Source organism: Aptenodytes forsteri, unplaced genomic scaffold, assembly GCF_000699145.1.
Source record: "Aptenodytes forsteri isolate BGI_AS27 unplaced genomic scaffold, ASM69914v1 Scaffold130, whole genome shotgun sequence".
Taxonomy (NCBI): Eukaryota; Metazoa; Chordata; class Aves; order Sphenisciformes; family Spheniscidae; genus Aptenodytes; species Aptenodytes forsteri.
In genome coordinates, this window is record NW_008795133.1 from 322041 (window position 1) to 335751 (window position 13711).

The 13711-nt window shown below is 36.9% G+C and overlaps 1 protein-coding gene across 2 annotated transcripts in view; it reads left to right on the forward strand.

Annotated features, from left to right (window-relative positions):
* Nucleotides 1–13711, forward strand: part of SRBD1 (S1 RNA binding domain 1) — a 133337-nt gene that overhangs the window by 114402 nt on the left and 5224 nt on the right. The window contains exons 19-20 of one of the 2 annotated variants that reach the window (XM_009278384.2): nt 74–250; nt 2945–3097. In XM_009278384.2, coding sequence (XP_009276659.1) covers nt 74–250; nt 2945–3097 — 330 coding nt within the window. The remainder of the gene's footprint in view (nt 1–73; nt 251–2944; nt 3098–13711) is intronic. The other variant, XM_009278386.2, reaches the window with a different exon arrangement.

Consider the following 13711-nt stretch of genomic DNA (forward strand, 5'->3'; position numbering starts at 1 on the left):
ATCCTTGTGATTGATAGCACTTGTATTAATGACTTCAATGGTAATAAATGTATTCTGTAAACTTTTCTCTTAGACACATTGCAGGACTGAATGCTAACAGGGCTAAAAATATAATTGAATGGCGAGAGAAGAATGGACCATTTATAAACCGAGAACAGCTCAAGGAAGTTAAAGGTCTGGGTCCCAAATCCTTCCAACAGTGCGCTGGCTTCATCAGATTCAATCAAGAATATATAAAGACCTTCTGCAGGTAGTAGAGATGTTAGCTATCTTGACTTAATTATCCAAAATAGTATGAGAAGATTTTTTTCCCCTTTTCTGTTTTGTATTCAGGCTTGAGAATTGAGGAATCCTAGGCCTTTGCACTCTGAAAGACATCATCTTAACAAATAAACTTCTTGAAGTCAATGGTTGAAGATGGTTCTTTCTCTGAATAATCATGGCTTATTAGCCTAGTACTCTAAGTCAGGGTTTCGATAAGTATGTAAGTTTAATTATAAATTCTGCCACTGAATTGGTAGAAGAAATTTGGCATGCAGTAGTGTCATGAGCTGAGATATTAAAACCTTAGTCTTGTGTTTCAGGCATAATTTAGAAATTTGTAAATTCATTTTAATGTGGTAAAGTTTACTCTGCAGAAAGTAATGGTAGTAAACTAGAGTGGATTTTCAGAGAGTTTCAATTCCATTACCTGGAGAGAGAGATTTGAATAGCTGCCTGGATCAAACTTTGTCTGTGTTACAGTCCTGTGCCTAGCAAGCGTGATGTGACTGCCTTCTGTCTCGAATATGTGAGGCCCTTTCCCAAGTCTAGTTTGTCAACAGTGGGTCATCCTTTTCCCTGCCATCTCATTCCCTGTTTCTGTACCAAGCCTTTCCCTCTTGCAACCATTCATTGTGCTCCTCTTGACCTGAAATCCTTCCTCTCCACAACTGAAAGTGCCCTTTCTAGGGCAATGTCTCTTCTCCTGTCTTTCCCATTTCTCCTTCCAACATAAAGAACTAAGAAAGGGCACAGTGGTAGCACCATCCCCACCCTTTTGCCACTGACTCTTCTCAAAAAATACTTTCCTGGGAAGCATATGCTATTTTTTAGCCAAACTAATGCTCAGAAGCCATACTGTATTCCCAGTTGCTGCTGGCCAAACAGCACATGTGTAACTTCCAGGCAGGAGGTAGGCACATTAGGACTGGCTTACTGCCTGGGTGGAAGGTATACAGATTGGTTGCCCATCTGGCAGGGAGGCACATGCTGCAGGCCAAATGGTGTGCACTGTAAGCACCAGAAGACCAAAGAAATTGCTTTCAAGGCTGTAGATGATCGATAGGTCTTACGTTGTACAGATCTGTTCTAGTGAATGCTGCAATACAACCGAGGAAGAAAAGGCTGATGCCTTTTTTTTCCAAAAGTTCACTGGTGAAATGTTTAAGAACATTGTATTTTTTTTTTCCCCTTGCTGGAACATGCTTCTGATGTTAGTCAGATTCCATAAAACTTGAGAACACTGTATAACCTGAGAAATCTGCTATAACTTTGGAGTTTGAGGCCAAAATAAAGCTCTAACACTATCGTCTCTACAACATTTCTTGTGGGCCCAGTGGCAAAACCAAACGTTTTTGAAATGGACTTTGAGAAGGTTTCATTTTTGTCCTCTCTAATCATGTTGATGGCTATAGAGTGCTGTCTGAATTGGTTTTTGTGCTTTGTACTTGGAAGTTAACAAATAATGGTTATTTTAAAAATTATATGGAAAGAGAAAGTTATGTCTGCATTTCTGCTGACGGTCGATGCATAGGTAGAGCCCAAAGTGCGAGTGCTAGTTCTGGGTCCTTCAGTGTGTTCTTTTGTCCTGCAAAAGCAGGAACCACTCGTGATTTAGGAAACAAAAACAAAAAAAAGAGGCAAGAAAGTAGGCTTTGCCAGTACGAGTCATTTGATGCCTTTACTGTATCCTGAGCATTTTTTTACTTAAGGGAAACTTTAAGGGAAGAAGTGTGCCAGTTGTAAATATGCTGCACATGCGAAGATAGATCTCTTTCTCTCCTGCCTTCTGTGAAGTCCTCCTACCAATGTGGGCAATCTGTCCATGGATCTCTGAGACTTTGGAGCCTTTTCATTATCCAGCCAATTAAAGAAAAAAAAAAAAGCCCAATCCAAATGCTAACTGAAGCTAACTGATTAGGAGTCAGTAATGTATTCACTAAGTTTTAAGGAAAGCTGTATTAAGATACTTTTGGAAAAACAGTTATAAATTCTGAAATAGTGATAGATTTGACCTTAAGCTTTTTTCTGTTCTAAGCAAATCTTGGTCTGAGTTCTTTTGATTTGAAATTTTTCATATTTTGACCTGGCCCATGTTTGAGCAGAATTCTTCAGAAATTTAAGTATAGGAAGTCAATAAATGTGGTTTAATGAGTTCTGATGTTTAAGCATTCACATACTTCCTTGTTCTGTACATATGCCTGAGATGCAATTTGCTTACCTAAAGATAATATGAATAGGAAATTTTGTTTATAAATTTTTCAAATTTAAAATGATGCAGACTATTAATCAACAGTTAAATATGAAAGTGTCCTCACAAGATCTTTATCAAGTAGGTAAATGCAGTTGTCCCCATTTTACAGACAGAAGATGCTATCCAGGTTGCAAATGATACAATAGGTTGTGTAGTGTTTCCTTTATAATCTTGTCATGAAGAAATTTTGAAGAAGCACAGAATCCCTTCCCAATGTTTGTTTCTATTTTAAATTAATTTATGCATATATTGATGTTATATATGTTATAATTGTGTTAAGATTCACCCACAATGACCTTTTAGGGATTTTGTACTTTTTTTTATTTTTAAAGAATGAGCATTATATAAAAGACTGCATTTTTCACATGTGGACACTGGGCTAGGATCTTGTTCATTAAGAATGACATGTCCATTTTTTATTTCTGACAGTAGTAAGAAAGCTGAACTTGGAAGTCATGCACTTTTGACTAAGGCAGGTACACAGGGTAAAAAGAAGAGCAAACCAACACCATGTGCCTCGCGACAGCCCAATCCTTTGGACCAGACTTGTATTCATCCAGAGTCTTACAGCATTGCAATGAGGTAAGCAGTGGGAAAGCTGTTGAACCACTGACGCTGTCAATTTTTAAAATGAAAGTACTGATCTTTCTGTGACAACAGCCTGCTCAGCCTTTTGAGACAGGAGTACTTATATTAATCTGATCCTTTCTCCCCTTTCTTCAAGAAAAAGTTATGCTTCAGAAGTTCTTTACAAGTGAAGGGTTTCAATTGGTGTGTTTTGCCTCTTATGCGCATGCAAGTTTTTAGTTTTATTCTTTGGTTTTTTGGTTTTCACGTTGTTTTTCAGTGAGGAAATCAGTGAATTTTCAAAACTTCACGAGACTTTCCTCCCATGACCCTGTCTTCTTCATATCACCACTTCACGCCTCACTGAGGCCACTCTTCTTGATTTCCTTCTGTTTGCCAGCTCTCTTCATGCCATACATCACTTTCAGGTTGGACTTCTGGTTCACAAAGTGTGGAGACAAATCATTTGTTCTAAAAATGTCTAAAAACTGGGGGTTTTTTCTTCTGCCTTACCCCATATATTATGTAAAGTCCATAACTAAAACATAATTTTATTTGTTCCTAGAAATAATCTAATTGAAATGCCATGTAAATTTTCAGTCAGCAGTAGTTTAATACCTCTGCATCATTAAGAACTGCTTTTACATTGTTGCTTATGTTCAGCTTGTGCCAAACAAACTTTCCACTTAGTGAATTTTGACCACCAGAATTTGTTTATTTGTGTGTTTGAGTGTGCACACAAGTGCACAGGCGTATGTGAGCATGTGTCTTTATTATGAGCCTTTAAAATTAAATTCTGATATTGCGAGATCTAATTAAGATGTATGTATTAAATTCCCAAATACATGAACACCATGGTGGTTTTACGAAGTGACCTTTGGCTATAAAAGAAGAGAATGGTTTTTGTGTAGGTCAGAAAAAAGTAATTAGGAATCCATGTGTGCCTCTGGTTAGGGGATACTGCAGCTGGTAAATGCTAGTATAAGCTGTGATCTTTTCTATCATCAGCCCTGGTTGAAATTGGACTCTGCTTGTCCTCTTGAGAAAACATTATCTCCTACCATAAACCAGCACATATTTATTTTTTTAAGTGATTTGCGGCGAACAGGTTCTTTTCTTCAAATGTGCTGGAGCTAATTTCAGCAGTAGCTAGATGCTTTAGGATTCTTATGATCTCTGTTGAGAATATTATTCCTGGAGAAACAGAGTCGTGCTTCCTGTTTTATAAACAAAACCATCTTTAAGCCTCAGAGAGATATGCTGAATTTCTGAATTCCTGAAGCTTGAGTTTCTTATCTAAAAAAGTCTTACAGGACCTTGCATTTTAGGACACCTTCCCTACAGCGTGTGCTCTGTTCTCTCTCCGGTGGAGATAATTGCATATACATACAACTTCCTATGCATAGGTCTGCGTGCTTTCCTTCTGCTAGGCATGCAGTGCACTTTTGTTTCCATCCTCTCCCTGCCACAGTTTATTCTTCTTTGTGCCTGATTCTAGGGCCACCGTGCAATTACTAGAGCAGCCACCGTGGCCTACTAGACTCCATGCTCTTTGTGCAGTATGTAGGTAACTTTGGTTTCTCCTTTTCCACGACCATTTCCCTTTTTTTTTTTCTTATGCATCAGCATTTGTTACTAGTTCTCTGCCCTGTGCATAGCTGCGGAAAAAGATCAGGCAAGGTCCTGATCTTAATGATCTTACATTTGGTAGGTGGCTCACAGGGTGAGGAAGTTTGGTCACCCCTACTGGAGATTAGTCAGAGTGAGTCAATGTAAAAAAAAATAAAAATTGGTTATTCAAAATTGATGTTGATTTTCAATATTGTATTTCATTCAATTTAAATATCAAGTAGTCAGGATTTGGTTAATAGTCCATTTAGCTTTCCAGCCCTAGTAGACTAATAAAATAATCAGTAAAAGTGTTTACAGTGTTACCAGCTTCACTTAAAGGCTGATGTGGAAAGATTGCTTCAGGGAGCAGAGAAGTGTAGCCAGTTAATGGTGGAGTACTACAGGAATTTATCTACATACAATACCATCACAAAGGTTGGTCAGAAAATAAAGACTTGTGACTTTGTTTCCAGAGCAGCACAGATTACTTTTATATCTGAAGTGGTGAGTGGGATTATTACTGCATAGGGTAGCTCAGATATTCACATGCAGTGGAAATTCTGGAGACAATTTTAGTATGTATCACGAGTCATGTAATTGTGATTTGGAATTTGGCTAGGCACAAGTTTTACATCTCCACCAAAAGATAGTGGTTTGAGTCACAGGCTTATGCATGATTCAGAGAGGAGGCTGCCACCTATTGCACAGCCAACACTGCGTAGAAGGTACCTTGCTGATTCTTAAAATGTGCTCAGGGTCAAACTCGTCAGACTTCGAGAGCTGCAAAGCCATTGCAGAAGTATGACGTGGCTACAGACCAGTGCTACCTATCATGTCATTTCTCTATGCAATGCTAATGCAATTACTTTAAAGTAAGTTTCCAGCTGTGCTGTTATCTGTTCTCTGTTTCTCACCAAACACTTTGCCTTCCTAGACTGAATTTTTAGGTGAAATATTTAGATCCAAGTGCGCGCTTTAAGTATTGTACTGTACAGGTTTTTTATGCAAAAGAATATCAGCTGATAGCAAAACAAATATAAAAACACAATAACAATATCTGCTAATGGAACACCAAAACTAATAAGCGTAGCATCTGTCTCTGTAACGAACTGCATCAGTCTTTTCTGATTTCTTTGGGCTTTTTCTCTGTTGTCTTACTTCTTGCATTTATGAGTATCTGTACATATAGTTTGATGTGGAAAAAAAGAGTCTCAGAGTGCTTTCTGTGCTTTCTATGAATGTACTCTATGTTCAACAGTATTTTTTCTTGCAATCAAAAGATAGTTTACTTGAAAGCTCGTTAAATGTGAAGGTGATAACTTTTATGGTATAGATTGTACTAACATGCACTAGCTTGATATCACAAAATGGTGTGGGGAAGGGGGCAAATCTCTCTAATGCTTTTTCATTGCAAATAGCTGTTTGAAGAAAAGAAAATACAGCTCTGCAGCAAACTGACAAAAGCCAAGAAGTGTAGTATTAAAAATTGACACTGATGACATAAGGGCTAAATATAAACCAGACATCCTCCCCTCAAGCAACTAATGCTACAATTTAGCAATGATTATATATTTAAAATGACTTTCAAAAAAAGTGTATGAGCTGTTAAGCTTCTCAGAACTTATGGAAATGGCTTTCCAAACCAATTTGCTGCCTAAATGTTAATTAAAAAAAAAATTCTACTAGGAATTCAGACTGCATGGAGGATTCAGTCCAAAACTTATCGGGGCTGTTGACGAGTTTTGCTGACTTTGATAGGCAGTGGATGGAACTGGGCTTGTAATTCCCTTTTGCTGAGCCGATGTTCATGAGAAAGCTTCTCTGAGAGCCTGAAGATCAAATCATATTCGTGTTGTTCATTGGAGGTGTCTTACTGAAATCAACCAACATCCGAAGGACTTTTTAACATGTTAGAACTAAACTAGGTTTAAAACCTAATTGATAATTCTTACAATTTAAATTAATGTGCATGAAAAAAATTGAGGCTGTTAGAAGTGGGTTAGAATCAGTATTTAATATATATATTTTTAAACAAAATACATTTTAAAGGACTTCTGTTGCTTTGCTGCTTCCAAAGTATTTCTGTCTTCTTTTTCTGTGCTTACACAGGACTTTGTCAGGGACCATGTCAGGCTCACAGGTGGATCTGTGCTACCAAAGGGCAGAATTGTTGTTTTGAAGATGGATAGATTTGATTCAAGGCATCAAAATACAGTATTACATACCTCTTACCACAGAAATTAAAATCAATAGAATAGCTTCTGCATAAATGAGTCATAAAGGCTTCCTCATGCAATGTCTGCCACATCTTGCCATAGGAAAGTCGTTTGTGAAAATTTTATTGGATTAGAAGTTTTCATGGGAAATTACATTTATTTTTAAACAAAATAAGCTGGTGATTTTTATCCACTGCTTCTAGCCAAATTACCCAAAAGCAGCAGTCCACATTACAGATTTATGACATACAAAATTACCAGTTTTTAGAAAAATGTTTTTGAGGGATAGAAGTTCACCAAAATTTAAAACCAGTAATTTTCTTTTTCTGAACTATTTTGTAGCTTGAAAGGCCAATCCATTAAAAAAAAAAAAAGAATAAAAGAATTGCTCCCAAGTGGTGACTTTGGTTGCCAAGCTTTAGGCCAGAGCCAATTTTTATGACTGAATTAGAAACCCCTGAAAAATAGGGTTTTTATAATGGAAATACTGATGCAATCTTTACTACAGTGGCACAAATGGTGCTGGTATGATTGATTTATGGCATTTGAACATCTTAACTTAAAATCTGTACAATTTCTGTAAAATAATTGGAAAACATCGTACTGGTGATTTAACACATTCTGCAGATGACCAAAACATTTTTGTTCATGGTTTCCACACTGTCAAAGCTTAGCTTTGTCATGTGCAGCAATCAAGCTTATGAACACCTCTAAATATTATGAATCAGAATTTCCTAAAAAATAAATTAAAAAAAACTTTTGTAGGCAGCGTATTTTCCTGCAAAGCAGAGCTGTGTTTTAAGTTTCTGAAAAGTCTATGTGTGAAAACCAGTTTATAGTGGCAGAATCTTCTACATACAATTAATACAACATGTAGAGCATATCCAATTTCTTGGTACATATTGTAAAAGAACTGATAGGAAAACTGAGGAAACGTTTGGGAAATCCCAAGAAGTTACAACCGGGTTATGCTTATAAACCAAAATGCTGGAAAGAAAACGCAATGTTTTTTCTTTGTTGTGTCAGTCTGCTGGGTGCAGTTGGTTTCATATGACTGAATCTTAACATTTACTGATTTTTATTTAAATCTCATAAAAATGCTCTTTGCTAAAGGTTTGCACTCAGAATGTGTATTTGCTGGTCACAGATTGCAGCATCTGGCAGACAGGTTGTGTTTCAGTCTGACTTAGAAATATTTTACCAATATTTATGAAAGATCTAAAGTTGTGATTTAGCGTAACGCAGGCGAGGATCTTCCTTGGCTAATTACCCCGGTTTAGGACATTGCCTGGTAGAGGATAGTACTGCTCACTGCAGCTGATTATGCCTTAAGAGAAGTTTTTGACGTACTGAGCCGAGTAACTTGCAGTGAAGATTCATGTCTCGCCCTTCGTTGTGTATTGATAATGCTGCTTGATATCCCCCAAAGGACTTCAGAATCCCCAGAGGATTCAGCAAAGCGCTTGTTCATGTGCTTATTCTTTGCCGAAGTAAAACATTTGGATTTGATGCTCATTTCAGGAAAGCATGTATGTTGATAACTTTTTATATTCCATTGTAGAGGGACTGATCATTTTTCAAATCTCTCTGGTGTTTCTGCTACTCTTTACACGGGTGGATGTAGCAGCTGATCCGCAGTATCTCAGTTGCTATGCTGAAAAGCTGCACTTGCTAGCTTTGAAGGCAAGTACTGACACATAAGAAAATGCAGAAGGAAAAAGGTTGATTAGGGAGAGACCACCAAAAAAAAGAGGTCTTCCTCTCCTGCCTGTTATGCAACTGCACACTTGTCCTTTGACGGCATTTCCAGCGCTCTGCCGGGCTGGCTTGCGTCTGTCCAGTCACTGAGCAACTGAGTCAATGCTTAAGGGGAATAGAAATCAGGGAGGGAATAGTTACTTGGTATGGTGTCTGAGCAATGAAAACAAATTGTTGTGGTCTATTTAATAATGCAGTCTACATGTGAATATTTTACAGAGGATAGGAGTTTTTACTGTGGTAGGATGCCTGTCCTTAAATTCACTACAAAGTCATCAGAATCATCTTTTGTCCACTTCAGTAAGACTGTACTTGCATGTACACCCGCATGTGTGTGTGCATTCAAGCTGTTTAATGTGCAAAATAATATTTTTTTTAGTAAACTCTTAAGTTTCTTTTTTTAAAAGCCTAAATAAAGTTAAGCTCGGTAAATTAATGAATCTTTATGACTATTTCCGATAGGAAATGGCTAACCCTAATTAAGGAGACGACTTGCAGAATTAGGGCTATTAAGCCTAATAAATAATAGTTCATATTCATCACTTTAGAAGGCCAGTTCATTCACAGGTCTGACTATTAACTCGGTAGCTGGATTTTTAGAGTACGTATTTTTGAAAGTAATCTTGTCGGTAAATAGAACAGCAGAAAAGGCTTTCACTCCTAATTGCCATCTGATAAAGACATTTTAAAACTTTTATGTGATGCAAAATATACAGTTAACAAGAATGATCAGAAGAACTTGGAAATAACAAAGAATTATCCTCCAGTTACACTATAAATACTAGACCCATAAATCATGTGGTATTTTTTCATTTGCTGAAATTTTTGAAACTTACATAACTTCCTAGTGGTTGCATTTAAAAAAAAAAAGTTATGAAGAAAAAAAAAGAACTTTTTAATGGATTGATCTCCTTTTAACTGTAGTACTAATTCTTTGTGGATAACTAATCATGTTTCACTATTTTGTATCTCGGGTTACGCTTCAGTTACGTGATGTATCGGTAGTCATGAAAACAGCTAACAACAGCATGCCTAATGGTATGGTAGCAAAGTGGCTATGCTGCCATGTAACCGTGTCTGAATTTCTTTTCTCATTTAGAAACTCATTGTTTCTTAGATTTATATGTTCAAAATGTCATAAACTATCTGAGTGCTTTCTGATCTTCTGCATGCAGTCAGATAATCTAGAATAGTAATAATTTATGCATTTGAGGAAAAACATACTGGTTTAAATATCCTTATCTGGCTAAACCACATAAGTAGTTTTAAATATATTTGAAACTTTGACTTTTTGTGTCCAGCAACTAATTACAGAGAGTAATGGACAAATATTGTTTGATATATAATCTGCATCAGTAGTTGAAAACTGAGGATCCATATCACTAGTGAGAACAAGAACAGTCAACATCTGCATTATACAAATAATGCTTTTGCATTTCAAAACACTACTAAAACATAAATGTCTGCATAATTTAAGTTTGCTACTGTCATGAATGTACATTTTACCTAACAAAGCGCATGCTAATGCAAAGTTGTTTTGTTTTCAGAGTGATTATGTTGCATTACCATTAATTCATGTGTGCACTGTGACAAGATGTAATGGCGTATCATGTTGCTTTAATGTAATGAATCCAGTACTCCCAGCTCTTAAGTCATGTTGCTGGAAATGATTACATAAAACAGAAATTACTGTGACTAAAACCCTTGCAAAGCTTTAGAACTCCCGCACATTATAAGAAGCTTTTTGGGGGGGTTAAAGTAACTTCGTAAAAAATTTACTGAAGGCTTCCCTTGGTAATACTTTTACTCTTTTCTGACTGTTTTTTGCATTCCACTGAAATTTGCATTATCTTTCAAGTATTGCAAGGGCTGTCCTATAATTTTGTGCAGATGTGTATGTTAAGTGAACATGATGTGCTTATTTGTTACATTTATGCTACTTTTCTTTATCTGGGTAAGATGGATGAAATCATGTATTAAATAAAAACATCAGTGATTTAGCCATGACCATTCTTTGCAGGTCCTGTAAGACTGCAAAGATTGCTTTTAAAACTAAGGTGGTTGCAGAGATTTCCAAGTATCCTCTAAATCTCAAAACCGTAAAACTCTAAACCAGCTAAACTTCGCTCTGTTCTGACCCTCCTAAGACTCTGGCAGCTTTTATCTGGGTTGATGTGCCTTGAACAGAAAGTTCGCCATTCACTCAGACACTCAACATTTGAGGAAATAAGGATATATCTTACAAGAATGACCTCACTTAGAAAAAAAATCTCGTCTTTCCCAGTTCCATTTCTGTTAACTTTTCTTGAGGTTTTATCTTTCTAGTAGATAAACACAGCACTTGAACTACTGCAACATGTTATTTAGTTCACATATGTAGCCAGGAAAATACTTGGAGGGCTTTCATTTTTGCACAGATCATTCATGTTCTTATGTTGTGCAGCTGGAACTGTCATTTACAAATTGGATAAGTGAGATATTTCAAAGATTGTAGTGAGATAGTTTAACGTTACAAAGATCAAAATATGTAAATTAAGGGAAACCTCTTTTTTCCCCCCATAGCCATATCCCAGTCTTATTACCAACTATATCCTTTTTTCTGACCTTGAAATAACTCTCAAAGGAAGTTGTCGGGTTGCTTTTTTAATAAAAACATTTAACTTTGTTCTAAGCAATGACATTTAAAAATAAAAATCATCAATATAATGCACCACTGTTCAGTCAGAGATTTGTGCTTTATATTGATTTTTTTATTCTAAGTGCTTTCAGGCTATGTTCATTTGAGTGAAAATGATACATTAAATTTATAACTAGATTCAACAGTATTTTTAAAAACTATATCCGTAATCACTAAGAAATTGCTTTTATTTGGAAATATTTTAATATGTAGGTTTTACCAAAACTTAACCTAAAACGGTGAGAATTTCCAAAATAGAAATACATTGTATCTGTTAAAGATTATTTCTTTTGTGTGCATGTGCACACTTGGCCTTGTTACAGTGCTCTGTTCTGCCTATAATATACTACATAATTCTGAAATATTCTTAACCAAATGCCTGATTTTTAGAACATTAATAATTCTGCTGAGGTCGGTGGGACTTCTCATGTACTTGGACTTGGGCACATGTTTAAGCATCGTCTTCAGGTGGAGCCAAAATTTTATTCTGAGCAGTAACCATGTTAATAAGTTATTTAAACAGATGTAATTGTTAACATAGGGCCCAAACCTACCACCCTTGCCTAGATGAGGAATCCTTTTTAATATCAGATAAATACTTTCATTGGGATTTCCAGAGGGCGGGGGAGGCAGAGGAAGGAGCGGGGGGTGAAATAACTTTCATGAATAGTAATTGAGGGCTCAGGCACCTGGGTTGTGTCCTGTTTCGGGCTGGTTTTCTTTCCAGCAGCCTGCACGTAGCGCCATGCATTCTGATTGCATTATCCACACGTTTGACAGTTTTGTACGTAACGGGTTTTTTTATACATTGGTGGCTGTTCCATGTGGTTGCACTTATTAGCAGCGAAACCCACCCTGTTGTCGATTTACAAAGTGAACGCACTTCTGCGAAATCCTAATGGTGAAAAAATGTTACTTGGAGGTACTCGAGCTGAATTTCCATTTGAAGTGAAATAAAGCCAAGTACGTGAGTGTCAGCAAACTTGTTTATAGGGGTGTACAGTAAAGCATACATTATTTAGAAGGTTGAGTCATGAGGCTGGTCGGGTTTGTCATGCTACATCTGGCACGTCAGTCAAAGCTGGGGCAGCTGCTGCCTGTCACTAGTGTGCTGGTGGGGCATTGTCCATCCATCAACATTAGCAGCCAGCAGCCCCGAGGAGTTTTGTGAAGAACACTTTGCCTGGACCTATGTGTATTTCCAGTATTATCATTGCAACCACTTTTAGTGCTCTTCTGAGACCAACAGAAGATGGTTTCGCAGAAGGTCTGATATTTTTCATATATAGGCTCTTATTAGACAAAATATTTGAGTAGCAGTAGTGTTTTCTTGTTAGTTTATGGAAAATAAAAATTTGTATTTAATATTATAAACAATTTTGCATCTGTTTTGATATTTACTTCGTTTCCAAACCACCTCAAACTACTTTAAAAAGTGATGTCAAAAGTTGAAATGCAGTCAATCAAAACAAAATTTAGTAAGTCCTGAGAACAGCATCATCCACTGAATCCTTATTAATTTTTTTCTTCATACATTGCCATGTGAAAGATCTGTATGCATTAATAAAATTAACGTGAAAATTGTATCTATCACTATTAAGTAAAAATGTATGTGTTTTAGCTAGCTAACAGTACACTTAAATCGCCATGCTTGCACTTGAATTCAGTAAAAAAATGGAAGTCCTGACAGCCAATTTTAACGGATGTCCTTTTGGTGAAACTAGTGGACATTTTGGAGTGAAGATTTGCCCTTTTGCTCAAAGATGAATTTTGTAACTTATGGAAAGTTGGATATTGCTTTAATTATGTTCCTTCAATCTATATTTTCTCAAAAAGAAATTTAATTTTGTATTTCAGTGCATAGAACTTTTTATCACTCCTCACCTGAAATAATGTCTGTTGGGTTCCTCAGGTTAAAAAACCCAACGAAACAAAGAAACCTGCACTGTGTCTCCTGCCAGAAAGAAATACTAGCTTCAGGTTTTGATAAAAGCACAGCATGTATTTTTGAGGGGGGGAAAGGACGATGAGTACCTGGGGCTTTTGCTTTCTTATGAAGCTGGAATGTCTCCCACCACTCCCAAGTGCAGGGCATGAACCTGCTGGTCAGGACTTCTTTTGCGGCTTGTAGTTTATGCCTGTTGTGAAGTAGGATATGGACAGAAAGGAGGGATCTTTTTTTAGGAACTTGGAAGGAACATTTACTCACACTCTGGAGTACAGGGGCAACAATTCTACCTGTCTGCTGTGGTGGAGAACACGCAAAAAGCCATGTGCCTCCCTCTGACGATAAGGGACATGATAAAGCAAAGTGGAAAAGGCTTATTCATGGTGAGACGCTGTTGTGGTTTAACCCGGCAGGCAGCT